This window comes from Schistocerca nitens, chromosome 4 (assembly GCF_023898315.1).
Source record: "Schistocerca nitens isolate TAMUIC-IGC-003100 chromosome 4, iqSchNite1.1, whole genome shotgun sequence".
Lineage (NCBI taxonomy): Eukaryota > Metazoa > Arthropoda > Insecta > Orthoptera > Acrididae > Schistocerca > Schistocerca nitens.
In genome coordinates, this window is record NC_064617.1 from 508,678,029 (window position 1) to 508,705,594 (window position 27,566).

At 45.9% G+C, this 27,566-nt stretch overlaps 1 protein-coding gene across 1 annotated transcript in view; it reads right to left on the minus strand.

The window, feature by feature from the left end:
• Positions 1 to 8,187: 8,187 nt before the first annotated feature.
• Positions 8,188 to 27,566, minus strand: part of LOC126252400 (uncharacterized) — a 151,562-nt gene continuing 132,183 nt past the window's right edge. Inside the window, exon 8 of the mRNA XM_049953290.1 lies at positions 8,188 to 8,348. Coding sequence (XP_049809247.1) covers positions 8,263 to 8,348 — 86 coding nt within the window. The 3' untranslated portion in view covers positions 8,188 to 8,262. The remainder of the gene's footprint in view (positions 8,349 to 27,566) is intronic.

The window sequence follows — 27,566 nt, forward strand, 5'->3', positions numbered from 1 at the left end:
TCAGTCTAATGGTTCGCACTTTCAATGCCTATATGCCCAAACTATGTGCTTCACATTCGAGGGAAAATGCTTCGCTTTTGTTTCTGAGCACTTGTTGCACTATGCCTGCTCACGACACTTCACCAGCGTAACCCTCACATTGTCGTGTCCACCGCACTCTGCTGCGTCTCTTTCAGCCTCACCGCTGTGTTTCCGGCACTAACTTTGCAGCAAATTTCTGCCGAGAGGACAATGTTTTCCATCCTGTCTGTAGCAGCTCTCACGACCGGGAATCTCATACATCTGGCTGTGCTCATTATAGTATGGTTCAAATGGCTCTGAGCACTATGGGACTCAACTGCTGAGGTCATTAGTCCCCTAGAACTTAGAACTAGTTAAACCTAACTAACCTAAGGATATCACAAACATCCATGCCCGAGGCAGGATTCGAACCTGCGACCGTAGCGGTCTTGCGGTTCCAGACTGCAGCGCCTTTAACCGCACGGCCACTTCGGCCGGCGCTCATTATAGTATTCACTGCGCATCGGGCACCCGTCGACGACATCAAAACCAAATTCTTTTCCGTGATTGTAACGATCCTGTCACAGATTTTCATTTTCCAGTTACGCTGCCTGCAACCCAGTCTGTTGCTCCCAGCAGCCCTTGCTGGTGTCTAGCCCTGGCGCACGGTTCTTCCGACGACTCTGTCATGGAGGTCGACCCCTGCCACTTCTGCACCAGCTACCGCAGCCGCAGCGCTCGTCACCGTTCGTTGCGATGGCAGTCACGGACAGCGACACTGAATCAGTAGTACAGTTTTCAGCATCCTCAGCAGCACTAGTGCTGCACCCATCTGTGCGGTCGGATGGACGTCCTACTTCCTGAAACTTCCTGGCAGATTAACACTGTGTGCCGTACCTAGACTCGAACTCGGGACCTTTGCCTTTCGCGGGCAAGTGCTCTACCGACTGAGCTACCCAAGCACGACTCACGCCCCGTCCTCACAGCTTTACTTCTGCCAGTACCTCGCCTCCTACCTTCCAAACTTTACAGAAGCTCTCCTGCGAACCTTGCAGAACTAGCACTCCTGGAAGAAAGGATATTGCGGAGACATGGCTTAGCCACAGCCTGCGGGGTGTTTCCAGAATGAGATTTTCACTCTGCAGCGGAGTGTGTGCTCATATGAAACTTCCTGGCAGATTAAAACTGTGTGCCGGACCAGGACCTTTGCCTTTCGTGGGCAAGTGCTCTACCAGCTGAGGTTCACAGGAGAGCTTCTATAAAGTTGGGAAGGTAGGAGACGAGGTACTGGCAGAAGTAAAGCTGTGAAGACGGGGCGTGAGTCGTGCTTGGGTAGCTCAGTCGCAGTCTGCCTTCGGCAGTGCTACGGCACGGACGTCTGTTTACGTCCCTGCCGGAGACGTTCGCGCTCGCGCAGTTGTTTACCTCTTCGGCGTACTCGCGCGTTTAGACGACTCGATATAGAATGGCACATGCATACCGAAAGTCGACTCTCAAGATTACTTTTTCGAATGAATATGCGAGACCGAAAGCCTACGAAATCGAAAGGTTCCTACGAGACGAAGTTAAACTTGACTACAACGAACTTATCGGAATACACCTCTCCATAGTGAGCAGTGTCGTTTACGTCAAGCTGATTAACGATGCAGTATGTGATAGAATCATCCGAGATACTAAACATGGACTCAAATTTCGTCACTCTGATGGACATGTTGGAGAAGTAACTATTGATCACACAGGACTGGGCTTACGAAACATACGTATTTTCAAACTTCCCTTCGATGTTCCGTCTGACTTGGTCGTTGACGCCTTACGCCCATATGGAAGAGTGCTTAGCCACGTTGAGGAAAAATGGTCCAACTTCACGACTTACCCCGTTCTCAATGGGGTGCGTCAAATCAGAATAGAACTGACACAACATGTACCCTCGTACTTGTTCATCGGCGGATGTAGAGCTATAGTCATTTACGATGGACAACCCAAAACATGCTCAGGCTGCGGGAAAGAGGGCCACGTCCGTTCCGAATGTATGCAGCGGAGGGTAGTGCAAGTTCCAACCGGCGAACCCGTGCCTCAGTCCACGTTGACGCCGCTGACACTAACGTATGCGGACGCATTTCCAACAGATCCCATCCCGAAGAATGACCAGCTACAGAATCCTGACAGTTTACGGCAACCGACTGCAGCAGAGACCGCCTCCAGTGACGAAACGACGCACACTTCTACCGCTCCGGAGACGACGACGCCCTTAACGGAACGGAAAGGATCGGTAGGAGGTATGGAAATTGATCCTGCGGTTGTGCCGACAGCTGCTTTCGTCCCTGAGCACCGGGAGTCACTTCCGCACTCGGACACGGAGGCGCACACGCGCAAACAACGATCGCCGAAGCGCCACAAGAAACGACGACTAGCGCCGTCGGATACCTGCTTACTGCTGTCCACGTCAGACGGACTTAGGTGTAACGTCGATACAGTGCATCCGGATGCGCAACGAGAGGTTCTACCTCCCACACAGCAGTACGACGCGAAGCATGCTAGACAGGTGTTGAATACAGACGCACCGGACGGAAAGCCGACGGAAGGAGTCCCTCCACCCACCGGAGCAACGCCACCGCCTTCGGTCAGCCAGGCCGGAGAAACACGGCGGGAGGTGGACCACCAGCACAGGAACTGGGCCGACGAATCCGATACTGACCCACCGACGACGCACCCGCAATGGCGAGTGCTGCGTCCACCGGATGTTAACCACGCAGAAGATGCAGACTGCCGCACAGACAGCACGTCGCCGAGCAGCGGCACACAAATTAACGTAAGCGTTCATGTGCGCTTTACGCACTGAGGAACAGCGGCAGGCATATCGAACAGCCTCTATTAATATTAATACGATCAGAACGCCTGTCAAATTGCAATTATTACGAGAAATATTGCATGCATCGGACGTCGACATCGTTCTTCTGCAGGAAGTATGTGTTGAGAGCTTCCCCGACCTCTATGAGTACGATACATACATTACACCTACTACCGACGGCGGAAGCGGAACAGCGATACTTCTACGTAGCGGCATAGTAGCCGAGGACGTGGTGTACCTGCCGTCAAGGCGAGGACTGGCGCTCACAGTGCTGGGAGTACGGGTCGTTAACATTTACGCACCGTCGGGGTCCGACAGACAGCGCGATCGATCCCGATTTTACGCAGAGGAGAGTGCAACACTATTCTTAGGTCTGTATGAGCATGTCTTATTTGGAGGCGACTTCAACTGCGTGCTCGCACCAAGAGATCAACACCCACGTTACACTTCATGCCCGGAGCTGCAGCAACTCATACAGGACATGAATCTCATTGATACATGGGAGACGATACATGGCGACAGACGTGGATACACCTACGTCACGAGTCACTCTGCAAGTCGTCTCGATCGCATTTACGTAACACGTCGTCTCGAACCTGCAATCCTCGATGCGGAATTGTGGCCTGTCGCCTTTTCAGATCACATAGCATATTTATGCACGGTCTCCCTGAGTCGTCAACAAGTGTGGAGGAGTCGCAGTGTTTGGAAACTGAATACAGCACACCTCAGGGAACCTGAGTGCAGACGCTTAGTCGAAGACACTTGGCACGTGTGTGAACGACGCCTCCCGACATATCCGACGACATTGCAGTGGTGGCTGGAATGCGTTAAGCCTGCATTGCGCCGAGCGTTAATTGCATACGGAAGAGAGCAGATGCTGTGGAGGCGACACACGACGGACTTTTATTTCACGATGCTCCGCGAACTTTCTGTACAAGCACCTTCACAGGAGCGTCGTGCCGGTATAAAACGAACACAGGCCCAAATAATTTCCATAACGCGCCGCCGTCTGGAGGGTGTCGCAATCCGTGCAAGGGCCTTTGAACGAGTCCGTGGAGAATCACCATCGATGTATCACATTATCAGAGAAAAAACAACGTAGCCGCAGAACCTTAATACAGACGGTCGTACTGCCAGATGGTCGCCGTATGACAACGCAAAAAGGCATTGCCAACGCTTTTGTGGAACACTATGGTCATCTCTATGAAGAAGTGGAACACGATGAGGCAGCCTTTCATGAGGTCCGACGAACGCTCTCCGCGTATCTCGACGAGTCGGCCAACCTGGAGTAGTTGACGACGTAATGGAAGCGATTGATAAGGGAGCGTCGCACAAATCGCCGGGACCCGACGGGCTTCCGTTGGAGTTTTATCGTACATTAAAAGATCTTATGACTCCACGATGGACTTCCATGTACTGCGAATTGATGTCTCCTAACGTGCCTTTTCCACCCTCCTTCGTGGAAGGAATGATCATCCCCATCCACAAACCATCCGGCGGCACAGGGATACAGGCCTACCGGCCACTGACCCTTCTTAATTGCGACTACAAGATCTACGCCAGGATACTTGCAGCACGCTGTAAACGCGTAATACGCCAAGTGATATCACTCGACCAAACCCAGCTAGGAGGAGATAGCAATATACATACGGCACTCAGCGACTACCGCGATGTTATCGCACTGGCAGCAACATGTCGTCTCCGGGGCGCGTTGGTATCGATAGACTTCGATCGCGCATTTGACAGGCTGAGCCATGCTTATCTCACGGACGTGATGACGCAAATGAAGTTTCCGGAAAGTTTTGTCACCGTCGTCATGCGACTACTCCACGGAGCCGCATCCAAAGTGCTCATCAACGGACGCTTGGTGGGGCCCATCACCATCTCACGATCGGTCAGACAAGGGTGCCCGCTGTCAACGATATTATATGCCATCGCTGTCGAGCCGCTGCTCTGCGGGTTCCGGAATCGACTCCAAGGAATGACCATAAGGCACAACAAGTTTATATGCAGAACATACGGGGGTGACCTAGTGTTTTTAGCACGGTCAGGCGACGAGGCAAGAGTGGCCTTGCATTGGATTAATTTGTATTGTATGGCCACGGGAAGTCGCCTGAACATGGCAAAGTCGGGAGCGACGAACATCGGGAGAGGACTCCCGCCAGGAAGTGTAGCACAATTACAGCCGATTAACAAGATGAAATGCCTAGGAATTATCTTCACTACAGACGTTCGACGCACGGCGGCACTGAGTTACAGACATCTTCTGCAAACAATTCGTGCGAGTGTCCGAAGTCACAGGTTAAGGGCACTGGATATGATACAACGGGTCACCTTTGCCAACACTTATCTAGCTTCTCGCATCCCCCACCTGGCACAAGTTCTTCCTATGCCGGTAGTGTTGGCCCGCCGAATCCTGGCGGCACTAGGATATTTTGTGAGCACAGGTCTGCTTTTTAAGGTCGGATATGAAACCCTCACGCTTCCTCGTAGTTCAAATGGTTCAAATGGCTCTGAGCACTATGGGACTCAACTTCTGAGGTCATTAGTCCCCTAGAACTTAGAACTAGTTAAACCTAACTAACCTAAGGACATCACAAACATCCATGCCCGAGGCAGGATTCGAACCTGCGACCGTAGCGGTCTTGCGGTTCCAGACTGCAGCGCCTTTAACCGCACGGCCACTTCGGCCGGCTCCTCGTAGTCGTGGAGGTCTTGGACTAGTCCACGTACGCGACCGAGCAGTGGCTATTTATGTAAACACAATGATAAAGATGTGGACACGACACCAGACAAGTCTGACGGGCACCTTGATAGATGAACTCGCTCCACCTTCTCGTTCGGCTCCAGTAGCGGTGTCTCACATCTCACCATCGCTTGCCCATATGCGAAACTTTTTTGTGGAACATAGTTATGTACATATGGAACTACCGACAACCAGGACGGCAACGGCACGCGATATATATCACATCTTGACTCGACGACGGCCGAATAATACCGTAGAGCGCCGCCAACCAACAGTTACGTGGTCAGTGGTATGGCGTACAGTGCACCACCCACACCTTGATACGGGAACGCGCGCACTGTGGTATCAGGTGGTAAATGGGAAATACGTGACTCGTTCCAGGTTGCATACAATTCATCGGCGGACGAGCCACTGTGTCCGCAGTGCAATGTTATAGACACAGAGGAGCATCGCCTGATATGCGGACCTTCGGCGGACGTATGATGTTTGGTCAAAAAAATGATGGCCTTCCTCCTTCGGGTGGGGCCGCAAGCAATAGAACCACGGATACTACTTCTTCCAGATAGGACATATTATCCCCGAACAAAGACAAACGCAGTGACCTGTATTCGAGGTTTGACTCTGCGTTATCTTTTCCGAGACGGCAGTAAGAATGTGCTCGACTTTTGGGCCTTACTACAAGATCATCCCTCACAGCTTATGAGACATCCGAGATATCGAACATATTACGCAAATTTTTTAGGGAGTGCCTTAATTGATCCCCCACCCAGTTGGGGTGTCCCGGGTAGGAGAATGTAATTATTGATTATAAGTATCAGAACAAGAAAGGACCAGGACAGTGGAGAGGATCCACAAACACACGTGAAGACGTACCCGACACCAACGAGAGGTATAACGGGATTAGCGAGGTACGTGCCCAAAAGAGGAATGTAGACCGTTATTGTTTTGCACTGACAGAAGCAGGATTTTTTTTTACTATTATGTAAAAACAGTCCACTTATTTACGTTTCCCAGAAATATTTTATTTTATAAAAGTCATCTTCTTATATATTTAAAAAAAGTGCTAGAAACAGTTTATGTTTGTTATTGTTACACCAGACTGCAAAAAAAAAGTCCACTTATTTACGTGTCCCAGAAATATTTTATTTTCTAAAGGTCATCGTCTTATATTAAAAAAAATGCTAGCAGCAGTTTATGTTTGCTATTGTTACCCAATATCAACAAATTTAAAAAAAAACGTTGGTAGAGCACTTGCCCACGGAAAAAAAGCGGTTCTAGGCGATATCCAAAAATAAAAATAAAAAAGTCAGTAGAGCACTTGCCCGCGAAAGGAAAAGGTCCCGATTTCGAGTCTCGGTCCGGCACACAGTTTTAATCTGCCAGGAAGTTTCATATCAGCGCACACTCTGAAAATCTCATTCTGGAAACATCCCCCAGGCTGTGGCTAAGCTATGTCTCCGCAATATCCTTTCTTTCAGGAGTGCTAGTTCTGCAAGTTTCGCAGGAGAGCTTCTGTAAAGTTTGGAAGGTAGGAGACGAGATACTGGCAGAAGTAAAGCTGTGAGGACGGGGCGTGAGTCGTGCTTGTGTAGCTCAGTCGGTAGAGCACTTCCCTCGAAAGGCAAAGGTCCCGAGTTCGAGTCTCGGTCCGGCACACAGTTTTAATCTGCCAGGAAGTTTCATATCAGCGCACACTCAGCTGCAGAGTGAAAATCTTATTCTGGTCCTACCTCCTGTTTTTCGGCAGATATTCCTGGTGGTTTGTAAAAGGAATGTCGGGATGCGGGTTGGTTGGCACTGTCTGCCATCGCGCCACAGCCAACCACATCAGCAGTTGCACAGCACAGACATTCCCCACGTCGTCGCCTGCATCCACACTATGCGATGAGGGTGCGCAATTCGGGAGGGGGGGGGGGTATGGTTGTGATACTCACAGCATCTTCATTGACTGCACCTGGCGCGAATCTTCCTAATGAGGCCGTTTCGACGGATGCGAAAAGCTGAAATTTTCCACGATCAGCGGTAGTAATAGTAACCAACAAACGAACAAAATCGTGGACATGCGCATGACTTCTGCTTATATCTCTCAGACTAGAATGGAGAGACTCCGGTGCGCACAAATTACATGCGTCCAGTACACACCGTTCCACGCGCTCCCTAGCATCTTTGTGCGACAGTCTTATTTACGCATCTAGACGCAAAGGTGTATATGCATCATAATAAATACACTGACGCGCAGTAGTACGCAACAATCATGGAACTCACCTGAGGATGGCTGCTTGGTTGCCAGCCGAAATATGGTGGCAAGATGCCGACGTCATCCAGCTGCAGTTCCGAAGCCCTACAGAATTGTTATGATTTTCTACGTGTTTATTGATTACTCACTTATGTACAATAATTAAGATGAAAACACTCGAAAAAGACAACTTGACTTATTTGCTTTCTAAGGAAACATGATTTGCTTAAATTAGACATGGAAGCGAAAGACATCCAGTATAAATAGCATTCATGTGCACACAAAAGCACGAAATAACTAAAACACAATAAACTGAAACGAAGTTTATAGATTTGTCACTGACTGCCATTACTGAAAACTATTGTCCACAGAACTATTTTCCTGAAGTAAACTATAGCTGACGAGAGCGAGGCTCCCTCCCACAGTGTTGTTCTATGAAGCTGTCTTCCTTGTGCTCCGATCGTTGTTGGAACGTTTCGTGGATCGATCCATAAAACTAAGAGCACGCCGGTTTGCATCTAGAAGCAAAAAAGAATGTTAGCTGGATTACATATTTTGGTGATGGACACATGAATATTAAAACTTTCTTAGTGGATAAATAGTGAATGTAGTTTCGTTAAAGGCCTACTTCTTGTAGAAAGATTTTTCTGTATACATATTTGAACAAATTAATTGGTTATTTGCAGTGAATTACCTACAGATGAAGATTCATGCCGAAAAAATTATCAGATGATATAAAAGTAGATATAATTTCATTGTCAAAGGCCCCATTATTTGCATAAATTTCGCATTGAAATAAAGTTGCTTATCTATTAAATTCTAGTTAATCTGTTTGCGAGAACTCAAAGACCTGCCAACCCTGAGCAGAAAGGCATCTAATGGCGATCGAGAATACTAGGTCTACTGGACAAGGAATGGGAAGCAAATCGACCACGATCTGTTTTATGCGGGGCTGAATCTAGAAAATGACGAAAAATTGTTTTTTTTTAAATAAAATAGTTGATAAAATATATTCCAGTCTTGTGCCGCTGTGGTACAGCTACCTTCTATGGTGATAGATATTATCCGACAATCCTGGGTTGCAGAATGCTCTTTACTGCAAACTGTATCTTTTTCTCTGAATAAACATATAATCTGATAATGTTCTACCCGCGTGAAACTCGTCGTTTTTGGGTCAATAAAGAGCATTCTGCAACCTAAGACTGTCTCTTAGTATTAATATTAAAATAATCGAGTGTTTCTTCCTTAAAATGATGTATGTGTTTTGTATTATCTTAACTCGAAGTATTTTTAAAATATTTTCTGTAGATATGCTGAGACAGGTTTCTCACGATTTGCTCTCTGAAAAAAACTGTCATCCAGACTATTTAGTAATTGCACTGGCAAATTTGTGAAACATGTTCCCACTGCTGGCTAAAATGGTGCTCCAGACATGTGTGACCATTTCATATGACGAATCTCAAGAATCACCTATTTTCTTTGGCGTTGCTTTGTGAATTATGTTGTTAGCCAAGTGCAAAGATGGTGCAATCCTGAAAGCAAGATTTTAAAAAGGAAGAAACATCCAGAAACTTAGGTAAGCAACAAAATTACAATTTCTTATGACAATGCGAACAATAGTACTAGCAACAGCCTACTGAGGTTGTGTTTGAGGAGACGCCAACTCCAACAACCAGTGCAAAGAAGCTTCATGGGGTCAGAAGCAGAATTCTGATCTAACGCATACTATTCACTAGCTCATCATTCCAATTCTGTGTACTACCAAAAGCACATTTCCTCTAAGACAGAGTGTCTGACAGATCTAGGAAAAGTGCCTTTGTAATGTCCACGAGACCTTTTGGTAGACTGTGCCTAGGTGTGTAAACACGTTTCCATACTTAGCGTCTATTGTACCGCCACCGACTCTCTGGTGTCTTTCAGTCTCATATTCCGTGAAAGGTTTGGTATCTCTAGACTTCTGACCATATTGTGCTAGTGCCACATACATCAAAGGAAAGTCACTGCCTGACAAAAAAAAAAGTGAAGCGCCCAGAAGCCTTTTCGAATGTTAATGTAACTTCGTACATGGGCACACCATCGGCAGGTATGTAAATGACTGGAGCTACAATTCTCTGTGACAGAATGATCACCAGAGTGTGAATAGTGCTTTTCGCTTTTTTTGGTGTTTCCGGGCCAGGTAGGATATGTAAGGGGAGTAAACGGTTTGAGATGGCTTCATTGTGTGTCTCCATTGAACCAAATGGTCGAAACAAGCAATATCAAGATTTGTGTGACTTTAGGACAGAACAGTGGCCTGATGTTTAACTGCATAGGAAAGTGACGTCAAGTATACTCATCATCAAACCGAAAATTATGAGGGAAATTTATGTCTTGTGGGCAACAAAAGCCAAAGACTACGGTAGAGGCTCTTACCCCATCATATCAAGAAGTTTCGAGATGGAATTAAAAAAAAAAAAAAGATAGCGCAAGGTTAACATGGCAGTTTTAATGCTTCAGGTGTTCTACATGGTTTACCTCCATTTGAATACAATGTGCAGAACTTTCATACAACCATGTGAAACTCTCAGAGAACTCGTTCAATTCATGCATCAAAGCATTGTCTTTTCCTGTGAATTTTTGCACTTAGTTGTACTGTGGTAAGTTCTACTTTTTTTAGTTGCACTCCGCACATTGGTAATCGTCGTTGCCACAACAATTTCACGCTCATTGATACCAGTTTCGATGTGGACACCCTCAAATAGGTCAGGCCTGTTTGTTGCCATTCGATCCAACAGACTCCGTAAGAGATTAAAAAAAAAAAAAAAAGAGCCGGCCCGCCAAGAAGGAGTTATCCGAATCTGACGCAAATCGGTGATGTAATGTACATGCACAGACGAACAAATGATTACAATTTCAGAGAAATTTGATGATTTGGGAGAAAGAGCTTTACAAATTGAGCAAGTCAATAACGCGTTGGTCCACCTCTGATTCTTATTCAAACAGATATTCGACTTGGCATTGATTGATAGAGTTGTTGGATGTCCTCTTGAGGGATATCGTACCAAATTATCTCTGGTCACTGGGGCTCAGTTCGAAGCGGAACTCGTCACTGAAGACAGTTCTACTCCAATCAATGAGATTACAGGCCGAAAACGTCGTCTGGAGAAGCTCCTGACAGCGGTGGGATACCAACCTGGCTGTCGCCTACCATTAGGCCCAACAATCGAGAATGATGGTCTGGGATTCGATTTCTTTTCGTTGTCCTCCGTGGCACCCTTACAGCAGAACAGTACGTTAACGATATTCTACACCCTGTTTTGTTGTCCTTCATGGCAAGACATCCTGGGCTTACACTTCAGCTAAATAATGGCAGACTGCACACGGCGAGAGTTTCTACCGCTTGTCTTCATGCTTGCCAAACGTTACCTAGGCCAGCGAGATCGCCGGAACTCTCCCCAGTTGAGAAAGTTTGGAGCATTATTACCAGGGCCTTCCGACCAGCTCGGGATTTTCACAATCTAACGCAGTTGGACAGCATTTTGTTCAATATGCCTCAGAAGGACATCCAGCGTCTCTGGCAATCAATGCCAAGTTGAATAACTGCTTGCATAACGACCAGAGGTGGACCAACGTGTTATTGACTTGCTCAATTTGTGATGCTCGTTATCTTAAGTGAATCATTCATTCTTTCTGAAATTTTAATAATTTGTTTGTCTGTATACATACATCACATCAACCGATTTCCGTTCCATTTGCATAATGCCTTCGTGGTGCTTCTTTCTTTTGTCTTAGAGTGTACTACCACTATGAATGGAGTAATGGACTATCTGTTCTATACAGTTTTCAGAGAAAGCATTTAGTAAAGTTTCATAGGATGTCTTGTCACGCCCACTAATAACAAAACTGTAATTTATCCAATTTATTGTTGGATGTTTTAACTCTCCACCGATGATTACAGTGTTATCGGGGAACTTACGTACAAGCAAACTGAGGTTTTCCTTTAAAGTTTTCGATTATGTAATGAGGTGAGTTGGTGATCGCCAGAAGGAACCAATTATACTTTTAAGCCCACACCTGATACCGTATAAGCCTAAACATTCTCTCATGCAGCTTTAATTTTGATCTTGGTGAATTTGAGTTCCTTGTCTACTGCGACAAATACATCGCCTCTCTTTCGCACTAGCCTATCCTTTCGATAAATACTTATTTTTTCCCCAAAAACCCCACTTCTGTCAACTTCATCTTTTAACCAGCTTTCTGTACCTAGTAATACGTGAGGTTAAAAAAATTGTTCAAATGGCTCTGAGCACTATGTGACTTAACTTCGGAGGTCATCAGTCGCCTAGATCTAACTAACCGAAGGACATCACACACATCCATGCCCAAGGTAGGATTCGAACCTGCGACCGTAGCGGTCGCTCGGTTCCAGACTGTAGCGCCTAGAACCGCACGGCCGCTCCGTCCGGCAATACGTGAGGTTCACTGCTCTTCAGAAGCTCCTCAAACTGTGGCACTTTGTTGCGAATGCTTCGACACTTAACTACTAGTATGTTAACATTCTCGGCTGTGGGGGCCATTCCTTTGGATCTTACGCTAATAATTATGGGTCTCCTACAGCTGCCCTTATCTGGACTGGATAGAGAGTCGCCTAATCTAAAAAACTCTTGTGTGCACCCTACACATAGTCTGTTACCTGTGTAGCAGCCTCTGAAGTGTGGTGCATACCTGAAGCAGTTCTCAAAGCTGTGACGCAAGTTCAATAAATCGCAGCCTGTCTCGTCACAGAATATTCAAAGTCTCTGGTTCAGTCTTTCCACTTTACTTACAGGGCCACTATCAGTTCTGGGGAAAATGCTACAAATTGTGAGCATCGTTGAAACTCTGTGCCCAAAGCTGGTCTTCCCAAGTTTCTTTGCCAGTCACTGGAATGATCCAGGTAGAACATCAGATTTCAGACAATATGCACCGTTTGTTCCAGTGTGCGCAACAATCTGCAGTTGGTTCCACCCCGTTCCCTCAATGATTGGCGGAACAGCCTCTTCAGCCCAGGCATACACAATGAGTACAACTGGTGTTCCTTCCTGTCCCTCGCTGCCATTATTCATCGGATGTTAGAACTTCTGACGATTAACAGCCCTTTCCCTTTACCATTTGCCTCCTCTTGACTCAGAACAGAGCTGGTTTCCCAAAAGGTGAAGCGAGACCCACCGGTTCAGTTTCAGTTTCAGTGGCAGACAGCACCTCGCACGTGTTGGTACCCGTCTACGTTGTACAGGACGCCTAGACCTACAACTGACACGCTACTCGCAGTCAAATGGACAAATAGTAACAGATTCCGTACTTGCTGCTGAGGAGACAGGATTCACAAGAGAGGATAGCACTTAAGATACCTTTGGTAACTCTGGCACATGACTCTCAGGAGATCACCCAACACATTGATTCACAGTAGCTATCCATAATTTGACAGAAATCAGGACGACTTCCCGCTTCTTACGAACATCAACTAACTCATCCCGTGTTTGAGAGCAGCGTTTAGAGTGAAGTTGCATTGTGACCGGTGCAATCTTTCATAGAACAGTAAACAAATAACTTTAAACTAAGCCTGCTGATTATCTTTTAATCTGCTGAGCTAAAAATATTACAAATTACCTTTAAGAACTGAAGCAGTTAGTACACAAAACGAAATTTCTATTAAGGCAACAGAAAAACTTGCGATAAAAATTTCTAGTTTCCTAACTTTTTGAGGTTATAGTCGCTACGAAACTCGAAAATAGCGTCAATTTGCGATAAATGTAGTTAGGGGACGGTGGGGCAAAACGACGTAGCGGGGCAGAACAGGGAATATACAATGAAGGCTTTCACGACCGGATGGTACTGTTGTTGATAATTCTTCCGGGTTATATGGCCGTGGTCCATAGAATACTTCTATTCCTTACGTTTCGCCCAATACTACGTTGAACATCCTCAGAGGTATGGCTGGTCCTGTTGAGTCCTGCCGACTGACGAGTCGGGCGTCGGAGAGCGGCCTAAATACTGAGGAAAGTGGGCGTGGTCTAGCTTGCACATAGTAGCAGAGAGAAAAGTAGTCAAAGATAAAATGTAACAATCGATAATAGTCCGTCATAGATAAAAATCACTTATCGATTCTGACTCGTCAGTCGGCAGGACTCAACAGGACCAGCAATACCTCTGAGGACGTCCAAAGTAGTATTGGACGAAACGTAAGGAATAGAAGTGTTCCATGGACTACGGCCATATAACCCGGAAGAATTATCAACAACAGAACAGGGTATAGCGCTTATCTCCGCACAAAGAGGCGCAGTCTCTCGGAATCTACCAGAACATTGACATCACTTGGCTATCTTCTACCATACGATAGTTTTCCGCAATTCCTTGCGTGTTTCTGTGTTATTTTGGACACTACCTAGTATTCTGACTTTGTTTTACCTTTGGTCAGTATCCTTTGATCTCGAGTAAGTAGAAATAATATACACTTAGGTAACAGGTTGTGTTATTATTTCGAAGTGTACCTTATGAGCTTCGTATTCCTTTACATTACGTAAGATATTTGAATTACGTTTGCTGTCGAGACCTCATAACTGTAAAAATGTGCTTATGGGGCAAAACGGGTAGGGCATAATGGGGTAGTACCCCGTTCAGCCCACTTCGTATTTGATTACATTTTATTTATTCGGATGGATTCCTTTGTCGGTTCTATATTTCAGACTTGTAAGAAAATTCGTGTCTCTGCTGTTGGAACGCATGTCCCGCCCATGCTGGTCTTTCCAAGAAAACAGAAGCAACAAGAATTCCAAACTGGATTTCCTCCTGGCATTTCTGATGAAGTTCATGAAACTGGATGGATGACTAAGGAACTTTTTATAGCCTGGTTCAAAACGTTCGTTTCGTTCACAGGAGTGACAAAAGAAAGACGAGAGTTGCTTCTTCCTGATGGACACTGGACGTGCACAAGAAGTTTGACCCTGATTGAGCTAGCACGGGAAAACGGGATGATTTTGCTGTGTTTTCCACCACATTGTTCTCATAGACCGCAGCCATGTATCATTTACGAAACCATTGAGAAAATATTAGAAGAACGAAGTACGAAAGTGGCTAAGATCTAATCCTGGACGAGTTGTGGTCTTATTTCAGATCGCTTGTCCGTTTGGTGCAACTTATGTGCAAGCTGCAACAATGATCACTGCTGTGAATGGGTTCCGACTAACTGGAATCTGGCCTGTCGATAGGAACGTGTTCAGTGAGTCTCAAAAACAAACTTATTTCTCACGTAATTGTACAATGAAATTAGGGAATGACTGTTTTGAACGAGGATGCGCCTACTGTTTCAAAGATTCCTGAGAGAGTACAATTTACGTTTGGACCTACAATCGACGATAATGATATGAGTTTAATGCGGAACTCGCAAATGTTTGAAAATTTACAGTATATCAAGATACAAAAGAGTATTGACACAGTTAGTAAAAGATGACGCGGAAGTGATACGTACAGTAAAATATAATGAAATTTCCGCTACTTGATAGGGCCCCCAAGAAAAATGAAGGATCGTAGGACAATGAAACTTTGCGAAAACGTTTGCAAGGACATGCGAAAGAGAAATAACGAATAAACCACTGAAACAGAGAGGGTAACATCTGTTAGTTGCATACCATCTTTACGTTTCAGGTTACAAACGTTACTCAGTGTAAAAGGCCATCTGCATCCACGACATCGTGGTAGTCTGTACGGATACCATTTCATAATATCGTTCGCAGTATTTTTCGAGCGGTAGACCATGGAATGTTCAGCTGTCATGACACAGATCATCCACTGCTTAGGGAACCGCATCCGACATTCTCAGCCATGACAACAGTAGCTTCTTCAACAATTTGTGGCGCAATTGGCCGTTGGCTTCTCAGGAGCAATTCCCAAATCCCTGCGTGGAAAGAAGTCCCCTCTGTTTTCCTTTAATGCGTCGTTACTCACTAAGAGCAGCAACAATACAGGTGGTGTTTTGATAAAACAGCTTTACGGATGAAGCCCTGGTCACCTTGACCAGACCCATAGTAACCATCTCCAACTGTACTGCACACTAATACTTGGGTTTCAACTCGGCGCCTAACGGCACGTCATGACACTAACACTAGTAACAACGCTAATCCTGCAGTACAGTGTGTGAACATCATTCCTATAAAGTTGGGTACCCACAAGGGAAATAGTTTTCCATCTACACTGGCTCAAGTAGCACGTCTTTAAATGTAATCAATCTGTGTTAGCTTCTTGCATTTCGAATGGCACTCGAGATCTCACACAAACAAATTCGGAAATCGGCTTTTATACGCAAATAAACGCACAAATTGCACGGATTTTTTTTTTACCTAGCTGATTCTGTGACAACTTCTGCTCTGGCGTGCCAAAGACGAGCAGTGCAGCGTCAGCTTATCCCTGGCTAAACTGCGAATATTGTGCACCACCAACGAAGCACATCTTCTGTTCGTAGCAACTAACGATACACCTAGATTAGATTTATCTAGCTCGAATTCTTCATCTGCGAATAAAATTATTTGTTTTCAACTGTCGTTGCTTTTGTGTAACGCTTTCTTTGTCCATGCCGGAGAAATATACATTTACTAATTACGTTGCTTCCATTAGTATTCATGAATAAAGCTTCGTTTGGTGACATTTTTTTTCAGATTCTGATAACCTGTTGTCTTGTTGTGTGGAAAATCTTCTGGCTGCTGAAATGCTGTGTCTCACTCTTACCGCGCCAGCTGCCATACTTCTTCCAACTTTCCACAGACAAGTGACGAATACAGAACATCGCCGTGGCTCGCTATCACACTTCCACTTCTGTATTGGGGTGTTTTGGTAATTTTGTGTTCATTTTTCTTGTCAGTTGATTCATATTTCACTGATGTATTGCGATTTTGGGAACTTCCACCGGGATATAACGCAAATGATGAGTGACATTGCTAATTAACAATGCCAAAAGTACTAGGAGACTTTACCTAGCATTGGCTCTAAAAATAGCCTTGTAACAAAGGTGCCGATATTTGGGCAGTGAGATGCCACAGAGATGGCGTTGACCTCTGTCTTTTTTTTTATTATAATGTTACAGGTTGGACAACAGTGTAAGTCAAGAGTAAAATCTGATCTGCGAAAAGTAATTATGCCATTCGTAGTATAGAGCTCAAAGAGGTAGGTCTACGTACCATGATACCTAAAAATTCTTTGATTTGAACTATTTATTGTCAAAACGGAATCATCTTCACTAGGTGAAGATTTATTGAGTCCCCTCCTTGCTTTTGAACAGTTAAGAATGACAAAACATTATCAGTTAAAAACATCATGTAACTGTCCCATGATTGAGACATGAGTTCACCATTTCACACTACAAGCGAAACAGAAGTGAAAGCAATTATTAGAAGATAGTACCCCTCCACCCACAGGGCAAAATCGATTAAAAGTACAGGCTGTATCAAAAAGAATCATCCGATTTGACATGTCTGTTTTTCTGAAACTAATGAACATAAATAATGAATTTTGTTTTTTGATGAACAGGAAAGTCAAAAAGTTTTTTCATACCTTTTCATAGGTGTTCAATATGCCCCCCTTGAGATGCACAGCAAATGTCAATGTGGCATTCAAATTGTTCCCACATTGCAGCGAGTATCTCTCGAGTTACAGCTTCCACAGCTGCTGTTATGCTATGTCTCAATTCATTCACTGTTGTTGGTAACGGAGGAACATAAAGTCTTTTATAAACCCCCACAAGAAATAATCACATACAGTCAGGTCCGGTGACCTTGGAGGCCAGTAATGTAAGGCTGAATTATTTGGTCCAGTGCGACGATCCATAGTTTAGTAACCCTTTGATTTAAAAATTCCTTCACTTCCAGATGCCAGTGTGGCGGTGACCCATCCTATTGGTAAATAAAGTCCTTCGAGTTAGTCTCCAACTGTAGGAAATGAAAGTTCTCAAGCATATCGAGATATGTGCTTCCTGTGTTCTCGGCAAAGAAAAATGGACCATACACCTTTTCCAGTGAAACTGCACAAAACATAGTAAATTTTGGACAGTCCCTCTCATGTTGTACAACTTCATGCGGTTGTTCCGTACCCCATATTCTCATATTATGACGGTTCACCCTTCCATTTAAAGGGAATGTTGCCTCGTCATTAAACAATAAGAATGGAAGAAAACTGTCGTCCTCCATCTTGCCAAGAACGAAATTACAGAAATCCACACATTGTTATTTGTCACATTCACGAAGAGCTTGCAGTAGCTGAATTTTGTATGGTTCCATGTGTGAACGTCGACGCAACACACGCCAAACGGACATCGGGGGCATGTTGAGCTGCACAGCAAACGGATTTCTGCGGACTCCTTGTGAAACTATGGCGGATGCGTTCGACGTCTGTGTCAGACACTCGGGGACGGCCCGGCGATTTGCCTCTACACAAACAACCTTTCTCGGAATTGTTCATGAAATCGTCTAATGCTCTGTGCTGTAGGAGGATCCTCACCATACCCAGTACGAAAGTCTCGCTGAACAGTTATTACTGACCCGTACTGCGCAAAACGTAGAAAACACAAAACACGTTGTTGTCCCGACACCATTTTTGCTGGAACTGAAGTGGGTGTACACTGCTGCTACCTAGCGGGAACCATGTAAAACTCGAGAGTTTGCTCTTTCCAACAGTACGTTGTTCACGCACATATCTCGTAAAACATAATAGTTATGATTTTTTAAAAATCGGATGATTCTTTTTGACATATCCTGTATAGAGAAGATTGTCGCCAGTTTTACTGCAATTCTTGTAAATAAATCAATAAAAGACGAATACTATGTAAATATTAGACTAACTGAGCCGAGCTGGCTCGCCTCGATTCCTGTTTCGACCTGCTGGCGCGACTTTTTGCGCTGGCGCTCCGCAAGATGGCGCTTCGGCTCTTGGCGAGCAGCCGTATATACAAAAAATAGCGGCAAGGAAGGGAGAGAGATAAGTTGGGCAGCCTTACGGGCCAGATGCGGAGCTTGGCCGGCGTTCAGCACGTGTTGCTTTCTGTGTCTTTGCGTGCTTACTAATTCCTGTTTGGGGACAGTTGTGAGTTAATCGGCTGCGTGCCTTTCGAGGAATATTCGCGCGTTGCTTATGTGACCTGTTCTTGCTGGCTCGGTTGTATCGCCGGTGCATGGCTTTGGTGGGTAAACCTTGTAGCTGTTGTTTCCGGCCGGCCGAGGTGGCCGAGCGGTTCTAGTCGCTACAGATTGGAACCGCGCGACCGCTACGGTCGCAGGTTCGAACCCTGCCTCGGGCATGGATGTGTGTGATGTTCTTAGGTTAGTTAGGTTTAACTAATCCTAAGTTCTAGGTGACTGATGACCGTAAAAGTTAAGTTCCATAGCGCTCAGAACCATTTTTGTTGTTTCTGTGAGTCTGCCTGCCGCTACGCAATCGAGTGCTGTTCCGGCCTCCATTGCTCTGAGTTCGCTTACTGCCTTGTTAGCGGCGTACTGTGTAATTTTGCTGGTGTCTCATTAATGTGTACTTGATATTTTTAAAAGGTTTTTGAGCACAGCTTAGCTTTCATGGTGTGCTGTGGAAGGGCTCGCTCATCTTACGTATTGGTTTAAATACCTTCTTAATTTAAACTGGTCTTCTAGATACGTTTACAACTATGTTGTGGTAGTGATCTTTAGCCCAAGGACTGGAATGAGATTTTTACTCCGCTGCAGAGTGAAAATCTCATTCTGGAAACATCCCCCAGGCTGTGGCTAAGCCATGTCTCCGCAATATCCTTTCTTTCAGGAGTGCTAGTTCTGCAAGATTCGCAGGAGAGCTTCTGTAAAGTTTGGAAGGTAGGAGAAGAGGTACTGGCAGAAGGAAAGCTGTGAGGAATGGGTGTGAGTCGTGCTTGGGTAGCTCAGTTGGTAGAGCACTTGCCTGCAAAAGGCAAAGGTCCCGAGTTCAAGTTTCGGACGGGTACACAGTTTTAATCTGCCGGGAAGTCTCAGCCCAAGGACTGTTTGCTGCAGCTCTCCATACTACTTTATCCTCTGCAAGCCTCTTCATCTCCGAGTTGTTACCGCAACCTACATCTTTCGGAATCTACTTACTATATTCATCTCTTGGTCTCTCTCTACGATTTTTACTCCCATCCCACCCCACGCTTCCCTTCAGTACTAAATTGGTGATCCCTTGATGCCTCAGAATGTGTCCTACCAACCGATTGCTTCTTCTAGTCAGGTTGTGTCACAAACTCCACTGCCGGCCGATGTGGCCGAGCGGTTCCTGGCGCTTCAGTCCGGAACCGTACTGCTTCTACGGTCGCAGGTACGAATCCTGCCTCGGGCATGGATGTATGTGATGTCATTAGGTTAGTTAGGTTTATGTAGTTGTAAGTCTAGGGGTCTGATGACCTCAGATGTTAAGTCCCATAGTGCTTAGAGCCATTTGAACCATTTTTGAATAAATTCCACTTCTCCACAATTCTGTTTAGTACCTTCTCATTAGTTACGTGATCTGCCCATCTAATCTTCAACATTATTCTGTAGCACCACATTTCAAAAGTTTCTATTCTCTTCTTGTCCAAACTATTTATCGTCCTTGTTCCACTTTCATACATGGCTAAACACCACGCTTATACACTCCTGGAAATAGAAAAAAGAACACATTGACACCGGTGTGTCAGACCCACCATACTTGCTCCGGACACTGCGAGAGTGCTGTACAAGCAATGATCACACGCACGGCACAGCGGACACACCAGGAACCGCGGTGTTGGCCGTCGAATGGCGCTAGCTGCGCAGCATTTGTGCACCGCCGCCGTCAGTGTCAGCCAGTTTGCCGTGGCATACGGAGCTCCATCGCAGTCTTTAACACTGGTAGCATGCCGCGACAGCGTGGACGTGAACCGTATGTGCAGTTGACGGACTTTGAGCGAGGGCGTATAGTGGGCATGCGGGAGGCCGGGTGGACGTACCGCCGAATTGCTCAACACGTTGGGCGTGAGGTCTCCACAGTACATCGATGTTGTCGCCAGTGGTCGGCGGAAGGTGCACGTGCCCGTCGATCTGGGACCGGACCGCAGCGACGCACGGATGCACGCCAAGACCGTAGGATCCTACGCAGTGCCGTAGGGGACCGCACCGCCACTTCCCAGCAAATTAGGGACACTGTTGCTCCTGGGGTATCGGCGAGGACCATTCGCAACCGTCTCCATGAAGCTGGGCTACGGTCCCGCACACCGTTAGGCCGTCTTCCGCTCACGCCCCAACATCGTGCAGCCCGCCTCCAGTGGTGTCGCGACAGGCGTGAATGGAGGGACGAATGGAGACGTGTCGTCTTCAGCGATGAGAGTCGCTTCTGCCTTGGTGCCAATGATGGTCGTATGCGTGTTTGGCGCCGTGCAGGTGAGCGCCACAATCAGTTCTGCATACGACCGAGGCACACAGGGCCAACACCCGGCATCATGGTGTGGGGAGCGATCTCCTACACTGGCCGTACACCACTGGTGATCGTCGAGGGGACACTGAATAGTGCACGGTACATCCAAACCGCCATCGAACCCATCGTTCTACCATTCCTAGACCGGCAAGGGAACTTGCTGTTCCAACAGGACAATGCACGTCCGCATGTATCTCGTGCCACCCAACGTGCTCTAGAATGTGTAAGTCAACTACCCTGGCCAGCAAGATCTCCGGATCTGTCCCCCATTGAGCATGTTTGGGACTGGATGAAGCGTCGTCTCACGCGGTCTGCACGTCCAGCACGAACGCTGGTCCAACTGAGGCGCCAGGTGGAAATGGCATGGCAAGCCGTTCCACAGGACTCCATCCAGCATCTCTACGATCGTCTCCATGGGAGAATAGCAGCCTGCATTGCTGCGAAAGGTGGATATACACTGTACTAGTGCCGACATTGTGCATGCTCTGTTGCCTGTGTCTATGTGCCTGTGGTTCTGTCAGTGTGATCATGTGATGTATCTGACCCCAGGAATGTGTCAATAAAGTTTCCCCTTCCTGGGACAATGAATTCACGGTGTTCTTATTTCAATTTCCAGGAGTGTACTTTCAAAAAGGACTTCCTGACACTTAAATCTGTACACAATGTCAAATTTCTCTTCTTCACAAACGCTTTTCTTGCCGTTGCCAGTCTACGTTTTATATCCTCTCTACATCGACCATCAGTTCTTCTGCTTCCCAAATAGCACAACTCATCTACTTTTAATGTCTCGTTTCCTAATCTGATTTCCTTAGCATCACCTGATTTAATTCGACTATATTCCATTTCCTCGTTTTGCTTTTGCTGATGTTCATCTTATATCGTCCTTTCAAGACACTGTCCATTCCCTTCAACTGCTCTTCCATGTTCTTTACTGTCTCTGTTTAACAGGTTACCTTTTTTAAATTTTGTGTTTATTGTGATCAAAATGGTTCAAATGGCTCTGAGCACTATGGGACTCAACTGCTGAGGTCATTAGTCCCCTAGAACTTAGAACTAGTTAAACCTAACTAACCTAAGGACATCACAAACATCCATGCCCGAGGCAGGATTCGAACCTGCGACCGTAGCGGTCTTGCGGTTCCAGACTGCAGCGCCTTTAACCGCACGGCCACTTCGGCCGGCTTTATTATGATCATTACCTGTTTTTAATCAAGTATGTTATTGAACTATTCTTTAGGCGTCCTGGTGTGCTCCAGCTAAGGGCATTTGTTCGTGTCAGTAAGGTTACTGTACTTGTGTTATTTAAGGTAAGCTCGACGGCGTAGACTTCCTGCCCACGCCGCTGTCCCTCCAGCTTTAAGTATTGGTTGGTTGGTTCAAATGGGTCAAATGGCTCTGAGCACTATGGGAATTAACATCTGAGGTCATCAGTCCCCTAGAACTTAGAACTACTTAAACCTAACTAACCTAAGAACATCACACACATCCATGCCCGAGGCAGTATTAGAACCTGCGACCGTAGCAACAGCGCGGTTCCGGACTGAAGCGCCTAGAACCGCTCGGCCACCGCGGCCGGTTTGGTTGGTTGGTTTGAGAGGAAGGACCAAACAGCGAGGTCATCGGTCCTATCGGATTGTGGAAGGACGGGGAAGGAAGTCAGCCCTGCCCTTTTAACGGAACAATCCACGCATATGCCTGAATCAATTTAAGGAAATCACGGAAGACCTAAATCAGGACGGCCGGACGCGGGTTTGAACCGTCGTCCTCCCGAATGCGAGTCCAGTGTGCTAACCACTGCTCCACCTCGCTCTTTGTGTTTAAGTATTGTTGTTCAAGTTCAGTACCTTCAGACACATCTTTGTGTAATTTTAATAAGGTCGTTTTGGCTATTTATTGTATTGTATTGTTTATTTCCCTATAGAAGCACTGGCAATTTGACACTACTTGGGCTTGCAGAGAAATAATCAGAGGCCTTTCATTAGGTTATTTGGGTCGCACCCTCCTGTTACTGAATGTCGATATTTTTGGGTCAAGTGATTTCACTTACGTACCACTGACATTTATATTTATTCTTCGGGCGGAACTCGTTGTGGCTTCGTGTCTCTTGTGGCAGTGCTGGCCGTTGTGTACTTGTGCGAGACGAACACCGAGAGCGAGCGAGAGTGAAGCGCAGCTTGTGTTGACCCGCTGGGGCTTGGCTCCGGCGCGTGTCACAGACACCAGTGAGGCGGTTTGATTCCAGCCTCCCTTTGTGTCTTGACCAATTCTCCGCAGAGATATCTAAGCTGAGTTTCTTGTCTTATTGTAGCCTAAATTGGGATCATTAAATTATTTTGGAGTGCGATCTTTTTTCAATTAATTCAGGGGGGGGGGGGGGGGAAGGGCTTCTCTCAGCAAGTCTGTAACTATCATCAGAGCAAACTTGGGTTTTAAGGGAGAACCTTTTATACTTATGTTTTTAAAAGGTTCTTGTTTTACTTGCATTGCAACTGTTTTTCTATTGTCACCATGGTTAACCTGATAACTTATTCTGATTGTGCTTCCTTGTCAATTGCTTCATTTTCATGGTAAACTGAATTATTCACTCGAGTTCTTCTAATTGGCAGTAATTGCTCTTTTGACCTTAAACGAATTGGTTTTGAATAATTATTCTATATCTGTTCTGGGGACAGTGAAGAGCCAAATAAACTGGTACATCTGCCAAATATCGTGTAGGGCCACCGCGAGAATGGAGAAGTGCCGCAACATGAAGGGGCATGGACTCTGTTAACGTGTAAAGTAGTGCTGGAGGGAAATGACACCATGAATCCTGCAGGGCTGTCCATAAATGGAGATCTCTTCTGAACAGCACGTTGCAAGGCATCCCAGATATGCTCAATAATGTCCATGTCTGTGGAATTTGGTGTCCATCGGAAGTGATTAAACTCACAATTGTATTCCTGGAGCCACTCTGGATATTCTAGACGTGCAGGGTGTCGTGTTGTCCTGCTGGAATTGCCCAAGTCTGTCGGAATGCACAAAGTACACGAATGGATGCAGGTGACCAGACAGTATGTTTAAGCACGTGTCACCTGTCAGTCGTTTCTAGACTATCAGGGGTCCCATATCACTCCGAGTGCACACGCCCCACACCATTAAGGAGCCTGCTGACAAGCAGGGACCATGGATTCAAGAGATTGTCTCCATATCCGTACACGTCCGCCCGCCCAATATAATTTGAAACGAGACTCGTCCAACCAGGCAACATGTTTCCTTTCATCAACAGTCCAGTGTTGATGTTGACGGGCCCATGCAATGCGTAAAGCTTTGTGTTGTGCAGTCATAAAGGGTACACGAGTGGGTCTTCGGCTCCGAAAGCCCATATCGATGATGTTTCGTTGAATGGTTGGCACGTTGACAGTTGTTGATGGCCCAGCATCGAAATCTGTAGCAATTTGCGGAAGGGTAGCAATTCTGTCACGCTGAATGATTCTCTTCAGTCGTCGATGGTCCCGTTCTTGCAGGATATTTTTCGGTCGCAGCGATGTCGGAGATTTGATGTTTTACAGAATTTCTGATATTCACGGTACACTAGTGGAATGGTCGTACGGGAAACTCCCCACTTCATCGCTTCCTCGGAGATGATGTGTCGCATCTCTCGTGCGCCGACTATAACATCACGTTCAAATTCACTTAAACCTTGATAACCTGCCATTGTAGCAGCAGTAACCGATCTAACAACTGCGCCAGACACTTCTTGTCTTATATAGGCGTCGCCGACCGCAGGGCCGTTCAAAAATGGTTCAAATGGCTATGAGCACTATGGGACTTAACTGCTGAGGTCATCAGTCCCCTAGAACTTAGAACTACTTAAACGTAACTAACCTAAGGACATCACACACATCCATGCCCGAGGCAGGATTCGAACCTGCGACCGTAGCGGTCGCGCGGCTCTAGACTGTAGCGCTTAGAACCGCTCGGCCACTCTGGCCGGCACCGCAGGGCCGTATTCTGCCTGTTTACATAGCTCTGTATTTGAATACGCATGCCTATACCATTTTCTTTGGCGCTTCAGTCTATTTTTTAAGGGCGCTGCTTGGTAAAATCATGGAGCACTTTTATTGCTTTTAAACTAGAACTTATCTTAAATCTATTTCCTACTCCTATCCTCCTGTTATGTAAGTTCTACAAGCGTAACTATATTGCCTTGTAACAAGTTTTATTCATTATGTTACTGATTGTTTAAACGTTGCTTCTTTACATTAAAGAAAGCTTGCAGATATTAGCAAATAAGTGGAATTAGCAGTTTAACGTGCTAGGAATTCATGTTAAATGCAATTATTGTTGTTGAAGGAATTGATGAGTTCTAATTGGGGCCCAGCCATTTCACAGTTACCCGGTATCCTTCTGACCCCGTATTCTGGGCCATCGCACCCATGTGTTGAAAAGATATATGAGAAGACTTAGAATAGAAAACTAACATCTTTATTCACCACAACTCATTTACCAACGAAGGGGGTTTGGCAGTGAGAATACTAAGAATCTGAGGTACGAACTTTCAGAACATCCAATTCGTTCAGGAGATTTGGCAACCCCTAACTAACCTTACATGTACAGAAATGTGTTACTGGAGAAAGGTGTTTCTTCCAGTTAACGGAAAATGTCACCTGTATTTCGAAAAAATTCTAGAATAGCACTCAATACGTGGAATAACTCACTAGTAAAATGTTAAATTTTATTGGCCTAAAAGAGGACCAAGAAAAAATATAACTGCTAAATGCAATTATATTTCTTCGTGGTCCTCTTTTAGGCCAACAAAATTTAACATTTTACTAGAGAGTGAGCTCAAATTATTGTTTAAGTTCTAGACCAAGAAAGTTTCCTCTTGCTTTCGTAAACTAGACAGGTACAAGCGGCGATCAAAAAGTTTCCGTTCGAAGGCCGTACAGTCCATAATCGATAGGCCAATGAGGCAAAATCGTCATGAGTGTTAAATATCATGTTGCATATACCCGTTTGGTAAAACACCGTGTCCATAACTGCCTGCTGCACATCCTCGTCCGATAGGAATCATTTATTCTTCAGTGGCTTTATTACGGGACCGAAGGCGTTGTAACCCCATGGGGAAAGATCAGGACGATAGGGCAGGTCCTCGAGAGTTCCCTACTTGTATCGCAAATCTACCAGTGTCTTGTGTCGAACTGCGATCAGCGTGGAAATTGGTGCACCTTTCAAAAACGGTGGTTTCCGACGGCCAAGCTGCGCTATACACATTCTTCATTCTGCTAAGGATGTCTACATGTGTTTATCCTTCGGCAGCCAAGAAAAGTATAACAGCGCGTTGGTCCTGTTTGGATGAATTGGCAATAACATCGCCATAGTTCACATTGTCTCATCTACCGTAGCGTTGCATTGCATATACGCTGCAGCAATGCCCCTTATACACTGAAGCGCCAAAGAAACTGGTGTAGGCATACGTATTATACAACATATGTAAACAGGCAGAATACGGCGCTGCGGTCGGCCACGCCTGTATAAGACAGGTGTCTGGCGTAGTTGTTAGATCGGTTACTGCTGCTACAATGACAGATTATCAAGGTTTAAGTCAGTTTGAACGTGGTGTTATAGTCGGTGTACGAGCTATAACATGGAATCTTGGAGGTAGCGATGAAGTGGGAATTTTCCTGTGCGACCATTTCACGAGTGTACCGTGAATATCAGGAATCCCTTAAAACATCAAATCTCCGATATCGCTGCGACTGGAAATAGATCCTGCAAGAATGGGACCATCGATGACTGAAGAGAATCGTTCAACGTGACAGAATTGCTACCCTTCCGCAAATTGCTGCAGATTTCAGTGCTGGGCCATCAACAAGTGCCAACGTGCCAACCATTCAACGAAACATCATCGATATGGGCTTTCGGAGCCGAAGACCCACTCTTGTACCTTGATGGCTCCACGACATCAAGATTTACACCTCGCCTGGGCACTTCAACAACGACATTGGGCTGTTGATGGCTGGAAACTTGTTGCCTGGCCGGACGAGTCTCCCTTCAAATTTTGTTGAGCGGATGGACGTGTACGGATATGGAGACAACCTCATGAATCCAATGACCATGCGTATCGGCAGGGGACTGTTCAAGCTGATGCAGGCCCTGTAATGGTGCGGGGCATGTGCAGTTGGAGTGATATGGGGCCCCTGATACATCTAGATAAGACTCTGGCAAGTTATGCGTACGTAAGCATTCTGTATGACCACCTGTATCCATTCATGTCCATTGTGCATTCCGACGGACTCGGGCAATTCCAGCAAGACAAGGCCACACCC